We start from the raw sequence: 20,727 nt of genomic DNA, 5'->3' as shown, positions 1-20,727 counted from the left end.
TTATTAGCTGTGTCCCCCCAAGAATCAGCAGTCTAGCCTACCGTTCATCCGCACATGTCTTTTGCAGGTTCAGGTATCTCTCCACGGGTGTCTGGTGGGCTCAAGAGGCTGTAAGCTACCACTCATTCCTCTACTACAGTGATGCATAGGGTCTCAGGCCAGCAGCTGCCAGGTTCCTTGGCTGAGGAACTGCACCCCCCTCATTGGGATATTTTAACACCTCCTCCCAGGTATTGGGATGTATAGACACCTCCTCCTGACCCACCACTTGTCTTCCTGCTGCACTGAAACATAGCGTCTCAGCAGGTGCTGGGTTCCTTACCTGAGGAGCTGCACCACCCTCATTGGAATATTTTAACATCTTATTGCAAGTTGTGCTGCTCTAAGAACTGTCATTTCAAGCCTCCCCAGGGCCATAGCCAGGATTTCAAGTTTGGTGGGGCCCACAGTAGCATTTTTGCTGGGAGAGGGACCAGGGGGATACAGCTGCAATTAGGCTTCTCCCTTCATCAATGCTGATCTGAAGCCCCTCCCTGCTAGTCTCTCTGGCCAGGCAAAAGTGAAACCTCCTTCCCACCCACCTGGAAAGAATTGCCCCCTTCAGATTCCAAGACCCCTGCTGCCTCTGGCTGCCGAGGATCCAGCTAGCAGGGGTTTGTTTCTGTTCCAAGGAAGGATTCCTCCCTCAGCATCCCAGCACTTGGAGGGTCTCTCTTTTTCCTGGCGCTCTTCTGTGCTGGCATTGTGAGGTGATCCCAGAAGTGAGTCCCATCCCTGGGACATGAGCACTGTGGAGGGCCAGCCACCACAGCAGCTACAGCAGCCATAGAGGCCTGGTCAGAGCATATCTGGCATGCAAGCTAGCGAGTAAGCGAGTGGCTTGGCCAAGCAGGCAGCAAGTGGTGCTGCCCACAGACTGCTCAGTGGGGAACTGAGCAAAGGGGGCAGATTGGTGGCCTTCCAGTGGAAGGACCATACAGGTGGATGGGTAAGTTGAATAGAATGGCCTCTCCTCCCAGGGCCCCACTGTAGCTACAGGCAGCCTCCCACTGCCGACATGTCTCTTCACCACATCTGTCTCCCTAAGAGTTGTCACCTCTAGCACCCCCCCCCCCCAAATCCACACACACACCTCCATCTCTGGGGTTGCCTCTTCAAGTCTGTTTTGGACTTGGTTTCCAGCCACTTACTGGCCCACCCTATAGGGAAGATGGATTCTGGCTGTCGCCACTCTCACCCAGGGATATGTTTCAAAGGTAACTGACATCTTCTGTCATGTCTGAGGGCCACTCTGCCACTTAGTGGCCCACCCTGTTGTGAAAATGGATTCTGGGTGTCACTTCTCTTTCCCATGGCTATGTTTATGACTTGGCAGCATGTCTTCCCTTTGGCTCAAGGGCCACTCTTCTGCTCACTTGCCTACCCTGTTGGTGAGATGGTTTCTGGGTTTCACCACTCTTTCCCAGGGCTACTTGGGTTTTGGCTGTGGCCACTTTCCCCCACACAAAAAGCCTCTTCGGGCTTTTTGTCCCCCCAAGACTCAGAGCTTCCAGCCTCCCCTAGTTGAAGCATGCTTCCTCCCATGCCTTCATGTACCCCAAGAATTGGTGCTTCTGGTTCCAGCATCCCCCATTCACAACTCCCTCCTCATGAGTTATGTCCCACCAAGAATCAAGAAACAAGATCTACCTCATAGCACGACACCTATCTCACAAATCAAGATTTACCTGATAGCTCAATTCTGAACTCATGAACCAAGATCTACTTGATAGCACAACACCTACTTTATGAACCAAGATCTACCTCATAGCACACCTATTTCATGAACCAAGATGTACCTCGTAGCAGAACACTTACCTTGTGAACCGACATTCACTTATGTAAACTCCTACCTTGTCAAACATCCACCCATACAAGCGAGCTCGTTTGATTGCACCCAAGATTTCCACAGGGGTCACCACCTCCTGGGCCCAAGGGGAAGGGTTGGCCACTCTCAGAATCCATTTTCACAACCAGGTTACTGCCTCTTGGGCATGAGGGGAAGTGTGGCAGGCCACCCTCAAACCTCAGTCACCAAGGGGAGGCAGGCAAATGACTATCTCCTGGGCACAAGGAGTAGGGTTGACTACCCCAAATCTATTTTCATTACCAAGTGACCCCCTGCTGGGAGTGTGGCAGGCTGCCCCAAAACCCCCATCACCTGGGGGAGGTGGGAGGGTGGCCACCTCCTGGGTCAGAGGAGAAGGGCCAGCTGTAATATCCCCAGGGAACATTTTTCTGGGGGCATCTGCTTTGGGAGGGGCGGGGTGCTACTTGGCCCCTTCACTGCCAATCCTCACCAAACTTGGAGAGCAGGAAGAGGGGCAGACCATGGAAGTCCTCTGTGAATTTGATGCCTCTAGTTTGCGGGGGTCCATTTGACAAAGTAATCCTGAACCTGAGGCTGTGATTTCCCAGAGAGTGTTTTCCTGGGGGCAGCTATTTGGGGGGCCACTGCTTGAGGGCCCCACAACCAATACTCACCAAACTTGGAGGGTAGGCAGAGGGGCATCCCAGGGATGTACTCTGAGTTTCATGTCTCTGGTTTGCAGGAGGTCTTTTTGACACACTCCTAAGAGAGCACTTTCCTGGGGGTACCTGTTTTGGGGGGGCTATAACTCACCCCCCCAAAATCCAATCCTCACCAAACTCGGAGGGCAACTAGAGGAGAGTTGGCTGGTGACACACTGCAGGTTTAGTGTCTCTTGCCTGGGGGGGTGGAAACATTCTACCACACCCTGAAGTCATGAACCTCATGAACCGCAAACCAGTTCATTAAACTGAAAATTTCATAGTGGTTCATGAACCACCATTTTCCTGGTTCGTGTCCATCCCTGATCACAACATCTCTCGAGCCCCAGGAATAGAGGCACCAGACTTGATTTTTAGTATGTGGGTTTCCATTCTGTGCAGCATTGGTTCAGATGTTTTGGCAAAGCTGCTACCAATGCTGATCAGATGTGACTTACTTTGCTGCAGTTCATTCCCTGCTGTTCCTGCTCCCACTTTATTTACAACTCCTTGCAGCTGGAGAAAATAAAAATGTCTCAAAGTATCCCATAGCACTATGTCTCTGGGGGCCTAAGAGGTGGGCAGTGACTTCCTCCTTGCAGCTCACTTTAAATAGATTAAGTGTGCCTCAGAATATTAGTTTTGTTACAACCCACTGGATTGTTTAATATCTTTTTAAGAAGACTTTTAATTTCTTGTTTGCAGGAAGAAGCTGAAGAACAGCTGGAAGAGACAGAAGTACAGTTACCTGTTTAAATCCTCTCTTGTAGCATGCACTTTATTTGTCATTTGATCATGTGTTTCTCTTTGAAAATATCTGTGTGACAGCTGTCATTTCCCAAACTAAATACTGAACTCAAGTTAGTATTAGAGACCAGCAAGGGACATTTATTGTTAGGGTCTGATAATCCTCTGGGTCTGATAATCCTCCAAACTCATGTGTGGTGGGCATTACTTAAAACAGGCACCTGAAAAACCAAATGTGTTTTTGGTTAATATGTTACTTTACAGCAGTCAATCACGAAGATGTGTGAAGGATGCTCATTCTTTCCAATGATGATTCAGTAGAGGTACCAGACTTTTGACTGGAAAGCGGTCAGAAGTTGATTTGTTCCAGGTCCTAGTGAAGACACCTAGAGAAAATGTTAGATACGTTTGAGAATCCCAAACCATTTGTTCTAGCATAAAGCTATTGATTCATACATTATTCTTCTCAAGGCTGAAAACTAAGTTAGATAGAACTGCAAAAAAAAAAATGCATGTTTGCAGATTTATACAAGAACCTAAACGCAGGCTGACTGTGTCAAAACATCCTAAACTGTGATTTGAACTTAGAATCTGCAACATTGCTACCTACTCTAGCCCAATGAAATGGCTTCTATCTTGATGTTGAGGAATTCGAGTGCGCAGGAAATTGCCTGGGACCTCCACTAGAGTTTAATGGGCCAGACTATCTGAGACTGGTGAGAGACTGAATCTTCCCAGAGAGAGGGAGAGAGAAACAGGACAGTTGCTTCATACTAAAAACTATTCTTGAATATAGAAACATGCAGAAGAAAAAACCCAGTAACATACAGAAAACCCAATACCTGAAATAGTGCACTGTATAGAATTCAGAGGAATGTATTCCTTCCTGCCAGCCTGCCAGGACTCACATAAAGGGATGTTGACATGCAGCCCGGAACCTAGAAAATGCAGAACAAAACAAGCAAACGGGGAATGGTGTCTGCACTTACACAGGCATTACAACTCAAACAACAACAACAAAATCAAAAATCTTTTTAAAGACAAATATAATATAAAAGAAAATACAAGTAAAAATAATTACGTAACGTACACAAAATAGAAATGCTTTCTCCTCAACATCCTCTTCACTACATAAAATCATTTTAAAAATACTGTCTATAAAATACAACAAAATTAACTTTTGTTGGGGTACATTTATAGTCAACCTTTAACTTTTAGAACTACTTTTCATTCTACTTCTTCATTGCAATACATTTATATACATTTTAACTACTTGTCATTGTAGATTTGCCTCCTGCTTCCATGCAAATAATAGACACTCCATCTCTCCTCAAATTTTGTAACTGATCTGTTTCTTGAATAAGATGTTAGCTTCACCATCACTGGATACTTAGCAAGTTTGTTTTTCCATTCTTCTAATTGTGGGTAAATATCTACTTTTCATTTTATTGCATAAATAATTCTTTCTGCTGTGACCATTGGCAAATTATTAGGCAGTATACCTAATAACATACTCTTAGCTTCCATTGGAAATGTATTATTTAAAATATTTTGCATTTCTCCATGTATTTCTTTCCAGTACCTTTCCAGTCCACCACATATGAAAAAGTTCTGTCTGTGTCTTGAGATTTCCAACATTGTAGTTTTTGTTCACTTTCTTTGAAGTTGTATACCATCTGAAAAATAATTTGTACCAGTTTTCTCTTAACACCTGACTGGCTATAAACTTAATATCTCTTTCCCATAGCAGTTCTCAGTGATGCATAGATATCTGTTCTTTAAAATTCTGCATCCATTTAATCATAAATGCTTTCACTTCTTCTGTTCTAGTTGGAGTAGTAACTTAGAAATCCACCATAACACATATTCTTTTTATTTTGCAATCAACTGTTCAGACTCTGTGATCTCTCTTAAAGCTCCAGCTTTGGTGCTTATGACCTTCTTTAAACTTGAAATTAATTGGTGGTGTAATAATCACTGAATGTTTATTCTTTCATCTCTGATATCTTGCCATGACTTAATTTCCCTCTACTGGGGACATGAGCAGAGAATTTGGAGGGCTCAATAAATTCAAACCATATTCTCAACAGTCCATCTCTGATTATATGGCTTCTTTCTTGTGCTATAATCATTTTAGTTGATTTCTTGATCCATAAGTAATTGTGCAAACCTTCATCTAAATCTGCTGATTTGAGTTTTACTATTCTTTGTCTTGGTTCTTTAATCCAATCAACAATGCAAACCAAGCCAGGCAGTTGGTAATATAAATTTTCATTTGGAACTGCTAGCCCTTCTCTTATTCTCATCTTGAAATACTTTAAAACTTACTCTTTGTTTCTTACCATTCCATATAAATTAATTTATTTGTGTCTGCAATTCTTTCAATGTTCTTTCTTCTAGCTGTATAGGTAGCACTTGAAAAAAAAAGTTTACTTTTTGCAGTACATTCATCTTGATTGCAGAAATTCTACTCAGCAAGATTTTTAATTTTTCCCATATGGATAAATTTGCTTATATCAACATCAAAATCTTCTAGTAATTATTTTTAAAGAGGATGCCATTTTGCCCAGTTACATTTATTCTGAAGCATTTAATGGGATTGGTGAAAACTGTACATCCTGTGCTTCTTATAATATCCTCTTCTTCTTGTTGTGTTAGAAACTTCAATAGTATTTTGGGCTTCTTTCTATTAATTCTGTACTTAGTAAAGGATCTGATTTCTTCATTGTATCCCATTACATGCTGCAGTGATTTTGGGGATTCAGCACTGTCAAAACCATACCATCTGCATAGCTTTTCACTTTAAACTCTGCAGTGTCCACTTTTATTCCCTGAATCCTGCCATCTTGTCTGATTTTTATAGCCAGTATCTCCATCACGAAGGACATCCCTGGCACATACATGCCTGTTTCAATTGTAATTGCTTCTGTTAGTTTTCCATTTATTAAAATCTTTGCTTGCTGATTTATATAAATGTTCTGCATCCAGTTCAAAACCTTGGAGCCATAGACCATACTCTGAAATACATTCAGTAGGAAAGACCATGTTAAATTGTCAAATGCTTTCTCTGCATCCAAAAACAAAACTGCTATCTTTATCTTCTTATTCACACATTCAATTGCATCTATTATAAGTCATACGTTACCTTTCATATACCTCTTTGGGATTTGTTTCACTTCCAAGCTGAAGGTAATTTAAAAGCATATAGATTCCCTTGGATTTCCCCCACTCATCCTTTTGCCACTTCTCAAGGTCAGTCCCCTGCCCCCATCAAGGTCATTCTGCCCACTTTTCATCTTCCACCATCCTCTATCCTTCATTGGTGTACAAGCCCTATTCCCCCTCATTTAATTTTTTTTAAATGAGTGGCTTGAGTCTAGTGTTATGAGACTATCACTAGCCTCAGATCGCTGGATAAAAAAAATTAAACGACGAGGGAAGGGGACAGGGCCCACACCAGAATCAGGAAGGTGAAAGTGGCTGGGCAGTGCCTGCGCTCTTCAGAGGCTGCCTTTCCTTGCAAGGTGGCCTCTGAAGAGTGAAGGCTCTGGGTGGCACTTGTGCTCTTTGGAGGCTGCATTCCTGTGCAAGGGAAGGTAGCCTCTGAAGAGTGCAGGTGCCATCCTGCCATTTTCACCTTTCAAGGACCGCTCATGCTGCCACACTGCTCTTGCCTTCCCAGGCCTACTCCTTTGCACTGGCCCTGCAGGGGAACATTTAAAAGGACCTGTACAAGATTTAGTTCCCTGCCAATATTGATTTGGGATCACAGAGGAGGCAACAGCAACATTCCTAGTGCAAACAAAGGGGGGATTTCAGTGCTGCATGCAAACAAAATAAAGGGGGGATTGTCAGCACAAAATGAAATTGACATGAGTTGTAAAGAGAGAGACACTGGCATGGGAGGCCTAAAACTTTGAAAACATATTTCTCTTTAATGCTTTTGTGAACAAAGTTGAGGGGGGAAACCATTTTGGCAGTCTCCAGAAGTCTAACATTAAAATGGCAGCTGAGCCACATGGACCTTCTGCAAACTGTGGAATTTAAGAATCAACTGGGATTGATCTATTTGGAGGACAGAATGCAATCTGTACAGGACAGGCTCTAAAAACTGCGAAGATCATGACCAGTGCACAGGATCAAATTAGAGAATCACAAAGAGAAAACCATGCAAATTTGTACGGAAGGGGAGGAAATTAGCATCACTATGCAGCTGTGCTAGAGCATTGGTGAAAATGCCCTCCATTTTTTTTAAATTTATTGGCCCGACTAAAAAAGCTCTCCAGAACTTCTGCAAGAGGACTCTTTCCCCATGTAAATTGCAGCTCTGTGCAAAGAATTGTGGAATTGCAGCCAGCTTTGCACAGGCACGTGCATAGGCACCCATTATCTATGATCACAGCTTGCCATGCCAGTGTCAGTGGGTTCTGCCGTACATTCTGTTCACTCAATGTGTTTCCCCATGTTATGAGGTTGTGTGACTCTTTCCTATTTTTCACAGTGGCTGATAACACTGCAGAGAATCCTCTAGTGCTTGGCAATATGGAAAATGAGGCTTTGCAGCTGTTTGTCAATTTCAAAAAGTCTAGTCCATTTCAACATCAAGTTTCCCCCCTTTGCCTGCATTCCTTACTGCTCCCTTTCAGTCAACGAATTAATGCTAAAATGCATGCGCAAAACCTGAACCACAAGGATTTAAATGGAAGGCTCTCACTGGATGCTACTGTGCAGCTGTGATAGGGCAATTGCATACATTTTAAAAACTTTGGATGCCACCCTCCACACATCACCTTGATTTAGAAAAGTGTATTTTTAAATAGTAGCTACAGAACAAATAAACAGAGGAAAAAGAATGGTGCATAAGGCAGACACAGAATCTGATGTCAAGATTAAAGTTTACTGCTCTGATAATCTGCAGTAAAATGCATGTGCGTAATGCGTCTTACTTTCAAGCAGAACTGTTTAGAATGACAGACAATGACCGTTTTCGCACACAGCTCACCTCGCAGTCACAATCCTGTTCCCTCCGCAGCATCTGGTTGGATTTTTCACCATCTGTGCCGAAGTTACAGGAAGTGCCGCAGCTTTTGCATAGCAAATGTAAACCGCTAAAACCCAGTTTACGTTTGCTACGCAAAAGCCACGGCACTTCCTGTAACTCTGGCGCAGATGGTGGGAAATCCGACAGACGTTGCGGAGGGAACAGGATTGTGACTGCGAGGTAAACTGTGTGTGAAAAAGGTTAATGTCTGTTTCCTCTTTCTGTGTAACCAGTGTCACTCTGGACCAATATGAACAGCCTGAACTAGTTTAGCACTTGGTGAACATATTCCTTGGCAACCATGTATAGGGTCCAGCAACATATGCAGACTGGTGCTATACTTTCAAATTGAATACTTTACCTACTCCAATAAAACATATTACTTCTCCCTTCAGATTTTATTTCTGATCATGTGTTCAATGAACTCTTATATTAGGGATGTAGGAGCAAAGTGATTTATATGGTGTATAAAATGCAGCCTAGTATATCTAAGGAAGGTAATAATTTTACCTATAATGAGGAATTACACATTTGTGTGTGCATTGTTACCTGATTTACTAGCTTAATTGTATATCTCAAGTTCCAGAGGATTCCTGTATTCCTTTGTGCTTATCAGTACATTAAAACTAGTACATATTTATAAAAAGCATGACAGACTTTTTTTAAAAGAAAAGTCTTTTTATCTCTTTGTTTACTTATTTTTTATTTTTTAAAAATATAATATTTGAATGTTCTATTACTCTTTTTAAATAAGGAACAGGAAGAAGAGGAGGAAGAGGCAGAGGAGGAGGAGGAAGAGGAAGAAGAATCTTAGTATATTTTTATTACTTTCCCCCCTTCAAATATTGTCCAGGTAATTTCCTTGACAATTAGATGCTTTGGCCTTTAGCCTGAAAATCTCTATTGTCCCCTAACTTTTACTGCAGTGCAATGCTGCATAGAGTTACTCCAGTCTAAGCCCACTTTTTTAGTGGGTGGGCAGCACAATCCTGAAGCTGCTGTGTCTGAGACAGCCTCTGCAAGTGCAGCGCCATTGGTCTATTCTTAAGGGGAAACCACACAGGCCAGGGATTAAGGAAACGGCCTTGTAGCAGGGCTGTACAAGCAGCAATCATCATGGCATCACCAGTAGTTGCACCCACAAGATGTCGCAGGGGTAGGGTGGCCAGATCGTCCCGCTTGCCCGGGAAAGTCCCGATTCTGGTCCCCAATTCCCGCCTCCCAGGCTGGCTATACCGAGACCATTAGATGTCCCGGTTTAGCCAGCGGGGAGCCGGTGGGCCGTGCGCGCCGTCGGGGAAGGCAGCGAGTGAGGGACTGAGCGTCCCTGCGCATGCGCACGGCGGTGTGGCGGGCTCTGCGCATGCGCGGGGTCAGGAGAGTGGGCGGCATAGGGCCCGCCACACCGCCGTGCGCACGCACAGGGACACTCGGTCCCTCACTCGCCGCCTTCCCTGACCGCGTGCGCGGCCTGCCGTCTCCTCTCGCTGGCGGTGGCAGAGGGGGAGGCGGGGTGGCGGCGGAGGGCTGGTGGAGGGCCGGCGGCGGGCATGGCGGGAGGCCCCGGGTCGGTGGGCTCGGCCTCAGCCGCCACCAGCCCCGCCAGCAGCACCGCCAGCAGCACCAGCCGCTGCTGCGCCTCCTGGCCAGCCCACCCACCCGCCCGGAGGGGAGGCCGCGCCCTGGGAAAAGGTAAGGGGGCCGAAAGCGGGGGGGGGCTGGCGGGAGGGGGCGGCCGGCTTTCCTCCCTTCCTTCCCTCCTCCCTTCCTTCCCTCCTCCCTTCCTTCCCTCCCTCCCTCCTCCCTTCCTCCCTCCCTCCCTCCTTCCTTCCTTCCTCCCTCCCTCCTTCCCCCCTTCCTTCCTTCCCTCCCTCCTTCCTTCCCTCCCTCCCTCCTTCTTCCCTCCCTCCCTCCTTCCTTCCTCCTTCCTTCCTTTCTTTCCTTCCTCCCTCCTTCCCTCCCTCCTTCTTCCCTCCCTCCCTCCTTCCTTCCTCCTTCCCTCTTCCCTTCCTTCCCTCCCTCTCTCCCTCCTCCCTCCCTCCCCTCCCTCCTCCCTTCCTTCCTTCCCTCCCTCCCTCCTTCCTCCCTTCTTCTTCCTTTCCTCCCTCCTTCCCTCCCTCCCTCCTTCCTTCCTCCCTTCCTTCCTTCCTCCCTCCCTCCTTCCCTCCCTCCCTCCTTCTTCCCTCCCTCCCTCTGCCTCCCTCCTTCCTTCCTTTCTTCCTTCCTCCCTCCTTCCCTCCCTCCTCCCTTCCCTCCCTCCCCTCCTCCCTTCCTTCCCTCCCTCCTCCCTTCCTTCCTTCCCTCCCTCCCTCCTCCCTTCCTTCACTCCCTCCTCCCTTCCTTCCTTCCTTCCCTCCCTCCCTCCCTCCTTCCTCCCTTTCTTCCTTCCTCCCTCCTTCCCTCCCTCCCTCCTTCCTTCCTCCCTTTCTTCTCTCCTCCTACCTCCTTCCCTCCCTCCCTTCCTTCCTTCCCTCCATCCCTCCCTCCTTCCTTCCTTCCCTCCCTCCCTCCTCCTTCCTTCCCTCCCTCCTTCCTTCCTCCCTTTCTCCTCCCTCCCTCCCTCATTCCTTCCTTCCCTCCCTCCCTCCTTCCTTCCTTCCCTCCCTCCCTCCTTCCTTCCTTCCTCCCTTTCTTCCTCCCTCCCTCCCTCCCTCCTTCCTTCCCTCCTCCCTCCTTCCTTCCTTCCTTCTTCCTTCCTTCCTTCCTTCCTTCCTTCCTTCCTTCCTTCCTTCCTTCCTTCCTTCCTTCCTTCCGTGGCTCTCAAATATCCGATGTTCATGTCTTGCGGCTCTCAAACATCTGACCTTTATTCTGTGTTGCTCTTTTGTTAAGCAACTCTGGCCACCCCTGGAGTAGACAATACTGACTTTGGTGGACCCAAGCACCGATTCAGTGTAAGGGAGCTTTGTGTTTGTGTCTTCTGGTGCAATTTTGTTCTCAAATCCTGTATTTACTTCATCAGTATATGGGATAAGGCACTTTCTCAACTGTGCTGCATAATGCAGCCTATTTATTTTGTCCTGTTTGCTCTGTTGGCTCTATCTGCGCCACCTCTCATCACTTTCGGGGTGTGGATCCCCCAGTGGGGTGGTCTCCCGACTCCCTCCGCCGGCTGTTTCTGATAGCCCTGTGCCCCCTCTTTCATTTGATATGTGTCCTGTGCGGGTGCCACCCTCCCGCCGGGAGATGCCGCAAAATGAGCCCCCTTGAGGCTTATGGTGGCAGGGCTCGGGGGAAGCGAGCTAGACTGCTGTTCTTTTGAGGGGTTATAGAGTGTTTCGAGCCCGTCCCTGTGGCATCGGTCCCATCATTGTGAGACCCAGGGGGCCGGCGCAGCGGCCCACTGAAGCAGCCTGTTGGTCACTTTCGGGTTCCTGTCCTGCATCTCGACCTGTGTTATTAGTGACAGGCTGCTTCGGCCGGCCACTGCGCCGGCCCCCTGGGTCCCACAACGATGGGACCAATGCCACAGGGACGGGCTCGAAACACTCTATAACCCCTCAAAAGAACAGCAGTCTAGCTTGCTTCCCCCGAGCCCTGCCGCCTTAAGCCTCAAGGGGGCTCATTTTGCGGCATCTCCCGGCGGGAGGGTGGCACCCGCACGGGGACACATATCAAATGAAAGAAGGGGCACAGGGCTATCAGAAACAGCCGGCGGAGGGAGTCGGGAGACCACCCCACTGGGGGATCCACACCCCGAAAGTGATGAAGGTGGCGCAGATAGAGCCAACAGAGCAAACAGGACAAAATAAATAGGCTGCATTATGCAGCACAGTTTCACTGGAATCTGACTGGCTTCTCAGCGTGGAACCCGTTCTCTCTAGTCTTCTCACTTTGAAAAAAGTAAAAAAAGAGTTTTATTTAACTTTATTTCCCCCTTTCCCTCTCTATAAATAATCTTGGTGTTTCCGGCAGTGATATTTGGGGGATTTTTGGGGATGTCACAGGAAGTGCTGTGAAGTCACTTCCTGTTTCCGGCAGTGGCATTTGGGGGAAATGATGTCACAGGAAGTGATGTCACTTCCTGCTTCCGGCAGGTGGCGTGGGGGCGGGGGATGATGTCACAGGAAGTGATGTCACTTCCTGTTTCCGGCGGTGGCACGCCGTCACCGGAAGTGACGTCACTTCCTGTTTCCAGCGGCGCACAGCGCGCGCTGCGCACACACGCACACATTCCTTCCCCCCTCAAGGTGTCCCTGGCTGGCCTGCAGATATTATGGCCACCCTACGCAGGGGTATGATGGTGTGGCTGTGATGGATGGGAGGGGAATCAACTAACTACAGGAAGGGAGTTTTTTGATCCAACCCAACATGTGTAAAATAGCTATAACCAGGGCTTTTTTTGTAGCAAAAGCCCAGCAGGAACTCATTTGCATATTAGGCCATACCCCCTGACACCTAGCCAGCCAGAACTGCATTCCTGTGTGTTCTTGCTCAAAAAAAGCCCTGGCTATAACCCCCCACATGACCATTCGCATTCATTATATTAGTGAGAGTAAAATGAAGCACAAACCAATCCTTATAGGCACTTCTATTCAATAACTTTCAGTGGGAGAAGAGATTGGATTTATACCCCACTCTTTACTACCCAAAGGAGTCTCAGAGTGGTTTACAATCTCCTTTCCTTTCTCCTTCCCACAACAGACACCCTGTGAGGTAGGTGGAGCTGAGAGAGTCTAAACAGAAACTGCTCTTGAGAGGAACAGCTCCATGAGAACTCATGACTGACTCAAGGTCACATCAGCAGATGCATTTGGAGAAGTGGGGAATCAAACCCAGTTCTCCCAGATAAGAGTCCGTGCACTTAACCACTACACCAAACTGGTTCTCAAGCATTTATCAAGCTTATTGTTTATAAAACTTATTGACATCAATGGGATTTAAATATGTTTACCTTTGGGAAGACTGGATATAGAGTTTTTAAGCAATAAATATTGCAGAACTACAATAATCAGCTGGGCATTCTGGATAGGCTAGACATTATTTTAAAAAACGTAATTACATCTTACTATTCTGATGGAAAAATTCAACCTCCACTTGCACTGGAGAAGCCCCTGGTTCTATTCCTTTCCTTTCCTAAGTCAGAGAAAGCCAGATGCCTCAGTCGGGGTCCTTTCAACATTATAAGCTTCCCCTAACTACTCTTAAAGAATCCCATGGAAAATTTCCATGAGCAGAAGAGGGGATGATTTTCACTGATAATGATAATGACCTCCAGTTCTTCCTTCATACTGTTTTTGGGGTCCCCCAAGAGCAGCATTTTAGGAGGTATCTTCAGCTGCATGGGAAGAGGAAAGCAATAAAGTCACACTTGATAGATAGACACCCCTTGTGTCCATGGAAGTTCTGGTGGATCCAAGCCAATTGGTATACAGAAAGGAAGAATTGACTGTTTTATATTTAGCTTTTAATCTTCTGCAAAATATAAGCCCTGGTGAAATAAATAAGCCTAAGTCTTGTGCACATATGCATAGGATTCGGTCTTCATAGTTAGAGCAATGCAGATATTCCCTCCGCATTGTTCTTGTTTGAAATCCTATATGATTGCCACCTAAAATGGCAGCTGCATTACATTTGAAATCTATGGTTCTACTAATATTTTATGTTGTGGCTGAGCTGGTGTCAAATCACTCAAAGGAAACCTACTTTCCAATCTCTAGAATGTTTACTAAGCCCCAGAAATTAACATTTTCACAATTAAGCCATATAGACTATGTTTTTGGTGGGTTGCTTGTTCCCTTGATTATGTTGTCGGTGGATTAGAGTCATATGGCAGACTAATGTTACCCAATGATTTAATTTGCTGTGAATTCCAACATGATAGAACCATTAAAACCAACAATAAATCAGAACAGTTACAACAATTAAAACAATAAATCAGAATTGATTTAAGGTGGCATGGAGGGTATGAGCACATATGTCACGATTATCATAGGAAACTTAGATTGCCTGAAGATGTCAACAGCATCGGCTTGATTTTTAGTGGCAACTGTCATTTAGCAGTCAAGATGGCAATCATTGCTGGGAGGCCAGTTAGATGGTATAATAAAATGAGGACACCCGCCTGCCTCAACCATAGGCCTGGCGGAACAGCTCCAATTAACAGCCCTCCGGAATGGTAACAAATCTGGGAGGGCCCAAATCTCCATAGGGAGCTGATTCCACCAGGTCGGGGCCAGGGCCGAAAAGTCCTTTGGGCCAGGGATGGTCAGAAGATGTTGACTAGCCGATCGTAAAGACCTTTGGGGCTCATATGGAGAGAGACGGTCCCGCAAGTATGCCGGTCCCAGGCCGTGCAAGGCTTTAAATGTTAATACTAAAACCTTGAAGTGGATCCAGTACTCAATTGGTAGCCAGTGCAAACTGTGCAGCATCGGCCAACTGCTTACCCATAAAGGCAATTCAGTCAGCAATCGTGCTGCTGCATTCTGCACCAGCTGGAGTTTCTGGATCAATCTCAAGGGCAAGCCTGTGTAGAGCGAGTTACAGTTGTCCAACCTGGAAGTGACTGTTGCATGGATCACTGTAGCTAAGTCCCGAAGAGCCAGACAGGGTGCTAGTTGTTTGGCCTGCCGAAGATGGTGAAAGGCAGATTGTGCAACAGCTGTGACCTGGTCCTCCATCGAGAGGGTGGCATCCAGTATCACACCCAAACTCCTCACCTTCTGAGCTGGCACAAGAGGTGTGCCATCCAGAGTGGGGAGTTGTATGCCTGATCTTAGCACCCATGACTCAGGTACAGGACCTCCGTCTCAGTTGGATTAAGCTTCAGCCAGCTCAGTTGTAACCAACCAGCCACTGCTTCCAGTGCCCTGGTCAGATGATCTGGGGCAGAGTCTGAATGGCCGTCCATCAACAGATATAGCTGGGTGTCATATGCATACTGGTGACAACCCAGCCCAAAACCTCTAGCAATCTAGGCAAGGGGGCACATATAGATGTTAAACATCATTGGCAAGAGAATAGCTCCCTACGGTTCACTACATTCTAGCAGGGAGGTTTGCTCGCCAATCACCACCCTTTGTCCCTGACCATGGAGGAAAGAGGAAAACCACTGTAAGGCTATCCCCTGAACTCCAGTGTTGGCAAGGTGGTGGGTCATTAGATCATAATCAACAGTGTCAAATGCCGCTAAAAGATCTAAAAGCAAGAGCAGCACAGACCCTCCTTGATCCAGATGCCTTCTAAGGTCACCTGTGAGGGCAACAAGAGCAGTCTCTGTCCCATGTCCAGGATGGAAGCCAGATTGGAAGGGTTCAAGGACAGATGTATCTTCCAGGAAGGCTTCGAACTGCTCTGCCACCACTTTCTCAATTTATCTTGCCCAGAAATGGTAGATTCAAGACTGGACGATAATTGGCAAGGACCATCGGGTCCAAAGATGGCTTCTTCAAAAGCAGATGAACCACTAAGCTTGGCTGGGAATACCCCTGATGGCAGGGATAAATTGACGATCTAAGTCAGGGGACCTTGAATGTAATCGCCACCTGCTTTGACAAGCCAGGATGGGCACTGGTTCAGAGGACAAGTGGTATGCTTCACTGCAGCCAAGATCCTGTCCACATCCTCCTGAGAGAGACAGCTGAAGTGGTCCAACATGGGACCTAAGGATGGACAACTGACTTCCAGTTCCTGTACTGAATCAATTGTGACTGGGAGATTATGGCGAAGAGTCGAGACCTTATCTGAAATAAGTCGCAAAAGCCTCACAGCCAAATTCCAATGCCTGTTGGCACCTTAGTCAATGATCAAATTTTTCTAAACAATTGAGCCGGGCACAATTTCACAATTGCAATGGAGGCCGCATAGAAATCTCTCTTAATGGACTTCACTGCCTTCTCATAGACCTTCATGAACGTTCTATAAGAAGTTCTAAACTCCTCATCGTAAGATCTCCACCACACTCGCTCCAGCCGTCTAAGCTGTCGCTTCATCCTCTGCAGCCCAGGATATACCATGGAGCTGCTTTGGTGCGGCAGTGAAGAGGGTGCCAGGGTGCGATATCGTCGATGGCTACAGAGAGTCGGGAATGCCAATCCTCCGCTAACTCATCTAGCTATTCGCCACGGGGCATCAGATCCCGCAGAACCTCCTGAAGTCACTCTGGGTCCAGTTGGCTCCGCAGGTGAGCATAAATCTGCTTACTGCCTGAAGAGGAAGAGGGCTGCAGGTCCAGTTGGACTTTCAGGGCATAATGATCTGACCATGGAACTGTATCAACAACTATCAGATCTTGTGTTATCCCGGCCCAAAGACCAAATCGAGTATATGGCCGGCCTGGTGGGTGGGGAGCCGAAACAATCTGGCTGAGTCCTATTGCCTCCATGGATGACATCAGATCCTCAGCCTGCAAAGATGCTGCATCATCAACATGAACCCTAAAATCCCCCAGGATTAAGAGCCAGGGGAAGTGCAGTGCCCAGGTCAATACAGCATCTAGCAGGGCGGACAGGCTCTCTGGGGGTGCATTAGGTGCCCGGTACACCACCCAAATAGCCAAACTCTCCTCGACTTTCCATATCAGACTGACACATTCAATGCCCATGATGTTTGGGGCAAGGAGTGCCCTGAAAGAAAAAAATCATGAATGAGCATTGCAACCCCCCCCCCCCAACCATGTAGTCTGTGATTGGTGAAGGACTGAGAACCCGGATGGGGTAAGCTGGTTCAGGGTGACAGACTCACCCTCCAGAACCCAGGTCTCCATCTGTCATGTTCTCAGGGCACAGGCAGGTGGGAGTCCAAAGCCAGTCCAAGGTCAACGTTCAGGAAGTCAAGCAGGGGCCAAGTCACCAAAACAAAATTGCAAACTAGAATCAGAAGTCAGTGTCCAAAAGCCAAAGGGTCAGAGTGCCAAGGAATTCAAGCAGGTCAGGATCTGGAATCAGGAGGGAGCATGGATGCAAGCCAGGGAATCAACTTGTTGCTTCCATGAAGTTACCATGTCCTGGGTGGGAGTTATATGGGAGCCTCAATCAGCCTGCTCCCTGGGTGGCAGCAACTCTGCTAGAACTCAGGGCTGAGAGATTTGACGCATCAGTGTGCCTCATGTCTTCGCTCTGCAAGTTCTTTCCAGAGCTGCTTCGAACTCTTGAGATGGGAGGGGGAGAGCTTGGAGGAGATTGATTGTCAACAACCAGCACCGGTGCCTGAAATGTGGGGAGAGTGATTGATGGGCCAGTTGCTGGTTGTTCGGCTCAGGAACTGTTTGTTAACCCTTCCAGCTCCCTCTCATCAGGGCTCATGATACCTCCACAGATGCCAAGTCTATCTATTGTTCCACAAAATAATCTTGTAGAGTATAGGTCTCATTATTGATAGACCTGGCATTAATCAATACCAATGTTGGAGCCAGGTAAATTATCCTAGCCCCACTACCAACATGCTTTGGGACGGGAAGTAGGAGGGAAAAGGTCCGAGCCTCTCCATATCTCTGAAGTGTATAGCTTCAATGTAAAAAATTTTTTTTAAGGTTTTTAGGTTTTTAAATGCTTGATTTTAAATGTAATAACTTTGTTCCGATTTTATTGTTTGTTGTAAGCCGCCCTGAGCCACTTGTGGGAAGGGCGGGATATAAGTTACGGAATAAATAAATAAATAATCTCTGAGACCTAGTCCTACCACTATATCTCCCTTGCCCCCAGATGACTGAAATCCCTGACCCAATTATGGCCTCCCTCCCACAATGCTATCGGGCCGAGATTGGTCCACCTAGCCTGTGCCCACCACAATGTCACTTACAATTTCTTAAATCTATTACAAGCCTACAAATCACACAATCTAAATTCTACAAATAAATTGACCCCAACTACTAATTAAACCATTATTAGTTAATTAATATAAAACCCACCCAAATTAAATTAACACAATCCGCTAACTAAACTAATCTATTAAGTAACAATTAAATGGTATCAATTTAGACAAATAATTCAATTTCATCTGTTAATTAAATCCCTCTTTCAATTCTATAAGATCAATTTAATTAATTAATCCCCTTCCTTAGTCCCCTAAATAGAGACATTTAGATTGAATTAGATTGAATTAACCAAGCAAACATTTAAACTAAATTAAACTAAATGTAACCAGTGATAAGCGATGTCACAGCTCAATAATAATGGACCTTTGCCGAGTGCAGATGGAAAGGGTGAGGTTTTCTCCCCCTCCGTGTTGCATATGTTTGAAATGCTTACATGACTTATGGAATCATCATAAATCCAGACAAATTCCTTGCAGTTGTTGATATTTAATTGACCAAAGATCCTTTGAGCAGAGCCTACATTTAGGGGAATCTGCAGACACTGAAATCACAGCATGACTCACCACTGTCCTTCATTCCTTCCAATGTCTCATTGTTATATACACTATCTGGGGCTGAGTCTGTCCGACTGTTTAAATTGATACTGACATCAACTTTTAAATCTTATTTCTAGGAAACCAAGGCCTGTGGCATCACCACAGTGTGAAGATAAAAAGAATCACTTTCCCTCCATGAATGTGTCGCCTTTGCTTTCCAGCACTCTATATGGACATAAATGCCACCTAGACAGTTCCACAGGCAATCTTTTTATATTTGGCATTCTGGCTTTGTGAAAAGCAGGTCTTAAGATCCTCCGAACTTGATGGCCAATGAACACTGTGGCTTGAATTTTAGGATGTAGGTTCTAATGTTTCAGTGCCCATGTTTGTGTACCTCCAGGCTTCCACTGACAATGCTTGGCAGTGTGGGTGACTGGAAATGCCAAATAAGCTCCCTATATGTGTGCCTGCTTATCTCTAAACTGGATTTTGGAATGGATATAATTTTTAATGCACAGCAATAGAAATAAACACATTTTCATGCCAACTCTCTGCTTGTTCCCTACAGGCATTGATTACAAATGATAAACCACAGAAGTTAAATGTATAATAGCCTATATGGAGGCTGCACTGAAGAAAAATTCTCATCTCTCTCTCTCTCTCTCTTTTTTTTTTTTGCTTACTAGTCTTATGCAACATTAAGTTTTATTGCCCTGACTTCATTGTTCATCAACATGGAAATCTGCAAAAGGGACCGCTACTCTTGAGATTATCACTAAAAGTCAGCAGAATATCATTTACAGAATCACATTCTCCTTCTGAATTTTCAGACCAACCTTTTGCAATTTTTAACCATTTAGAAAGGCTACTTTCATGGGAAACGTAAAATTTTACCAGGTTTATTAAGGAGCTTAAGTTCCACTAAAAGAGATATGACTTTTACAGATAGTCAGCATGAATCTAATAGACTAACACCATTTACTGTACTGTTAAAAGGAATTAAACTTCTCTTAAATCAATTATTGCCAAAATGAAAGTTTCCCTCTCTTTTCCAACTGTGAAGCACATAAGCACTTGTACGGAAAAATCCATCAATCATTATACAGTGCAATCCTAAATAGAGTTATATTTTTCAGTGGTCTTAGAAGGGTGTAACTCTTTTTAGGACTGCACTAATAATGTGCTAAAGGTGTCTTTAGTTTTGTCCCACTTGCACAAATTCCTTTAGCAACACTTTTTTATTTAAATCTGAGAGTGAGAGTCCAGATCCCTCTCTGCACTGGGGAGACTTCTCTGTTCTTACCACTGGGAGATCATGGTAAACTTATAAAGGACTGCCAATGCAAACCTTTGTATCAATGAAAATAACAAATGTTACTGTCCTGTCCATAAATAGGGGCAGGATTGGCTTAGCTATACAATTGGCAATAGTGTCTAACCAGCTCAAGTAAGTCCAGGACTGTAGATAAAACCTAAAATTTGGGGTTGAACATTTTCTTCCAATGATTTTAAGAACCAGAACCTCACCTCTTGTCTGTGTATGCCAACCGTTTTATCTCTCTTGTTATGCACATTACGTACCTTTGAAGACCGGTTCCTGGCTGCAGAAAACAGCATTGAGGCAACATGATTGTATGTCCTTAACAACTGTGCTACATTTTATTTGACTATTCCTCCCAGTGCTTTTGTATGGTGTAACAGCTGCTGGTGATTTCAGTGTATTTAAAAGCAACTTTTTTACCCATTTGTCTGTGTTTCCATTTATTTTCATATGACAAAGAAATATTCAAAGAGAATTGCATTATGTTTGCTTTTGGGATCTCAACAATGCAAACGTTTGGATTTATCCCTAGTATGCTTTGTAGTTTCTCCTGGTGGCCAAAACCTGAATAGCATCCAATACAGGTGATGTTCTACCCTTCAGCTGCCAAACTGGAGCTTAGTGTTCATGCTCTCAGTGTGCACAGAGGAAGAACGTAAATGTTCAGGTTCACAGTCATAATTTCCCATCTCCTAGAAGCAATCTGATCTCATTAAGATTGTTAATGATAACAGGAAGTAATTTACCTATTGTCATCCCTGTCTCTCTAGCA

At 45.6% G+C, this 20,727-nt stretch overlaps 1 protein-coding gene and 1 long non-coding RNA gene across 2 annotated transcripts in view; both read left to right on the top strand.

The window, feature by feature from the left end:
* The window catches only part of SH3BGR (SH3 domain binding glutamate rich protein), a 62,863-nt gene extending 59,539 nt beyond the window's left edge, over window positions 1–3,324 (top strand). Inside the window, exon 6 of the mRNA XM_060234248.1 lies at window positions 3,256–3,324. Within this exon, the coding sequence (XP_060090231.1) occupies window positions 3,256–3,306 (51 nt within the window). The 3' untranslated portion in view covers window positions 3,307–3,324. The remainder of the gene's footprint in view (window positions 1–3,255) is intronic.
* A 5,768-nt stretch (window positions 3,325–9,092) lies between these two features.
* LOC132568436 (uncharacterized) lies at window positions 9,093–20,374 on the top strand. Its single transcript, XR_009555187.1, has 2 exons — window positions 9,093–9,191; window positions 18,769–20,374. It is a non-coding gene; the product is annotated as an uncharacterized LOC132568436 (long non-coding RNA).
* Window positions 20,375–20,727: the final 353 nt, after the last annotated feature.

Source organism: Heteronotia binoei, chromosome 3 (assembly GCF_032191835.1).
Source record: "Heteronotia binoei isolate CCM8104 ecotype False Entrance Well chromosome 3, APGP_CSIRO_Hbin_v1, whole genome shotgun sequence".
Taxonomy (NCBI): Eukaryota; Metazoa; Chordata; class Lepidosauria; order Squamata; family Gekkonidae; genus Heteronotia; species Heteronotia binoei.
The sequence above is the reverse complement of the archived record's forward strand: the minus strand, read 5'-3'. Positions and strand labels throughout refer to the sequence as shown.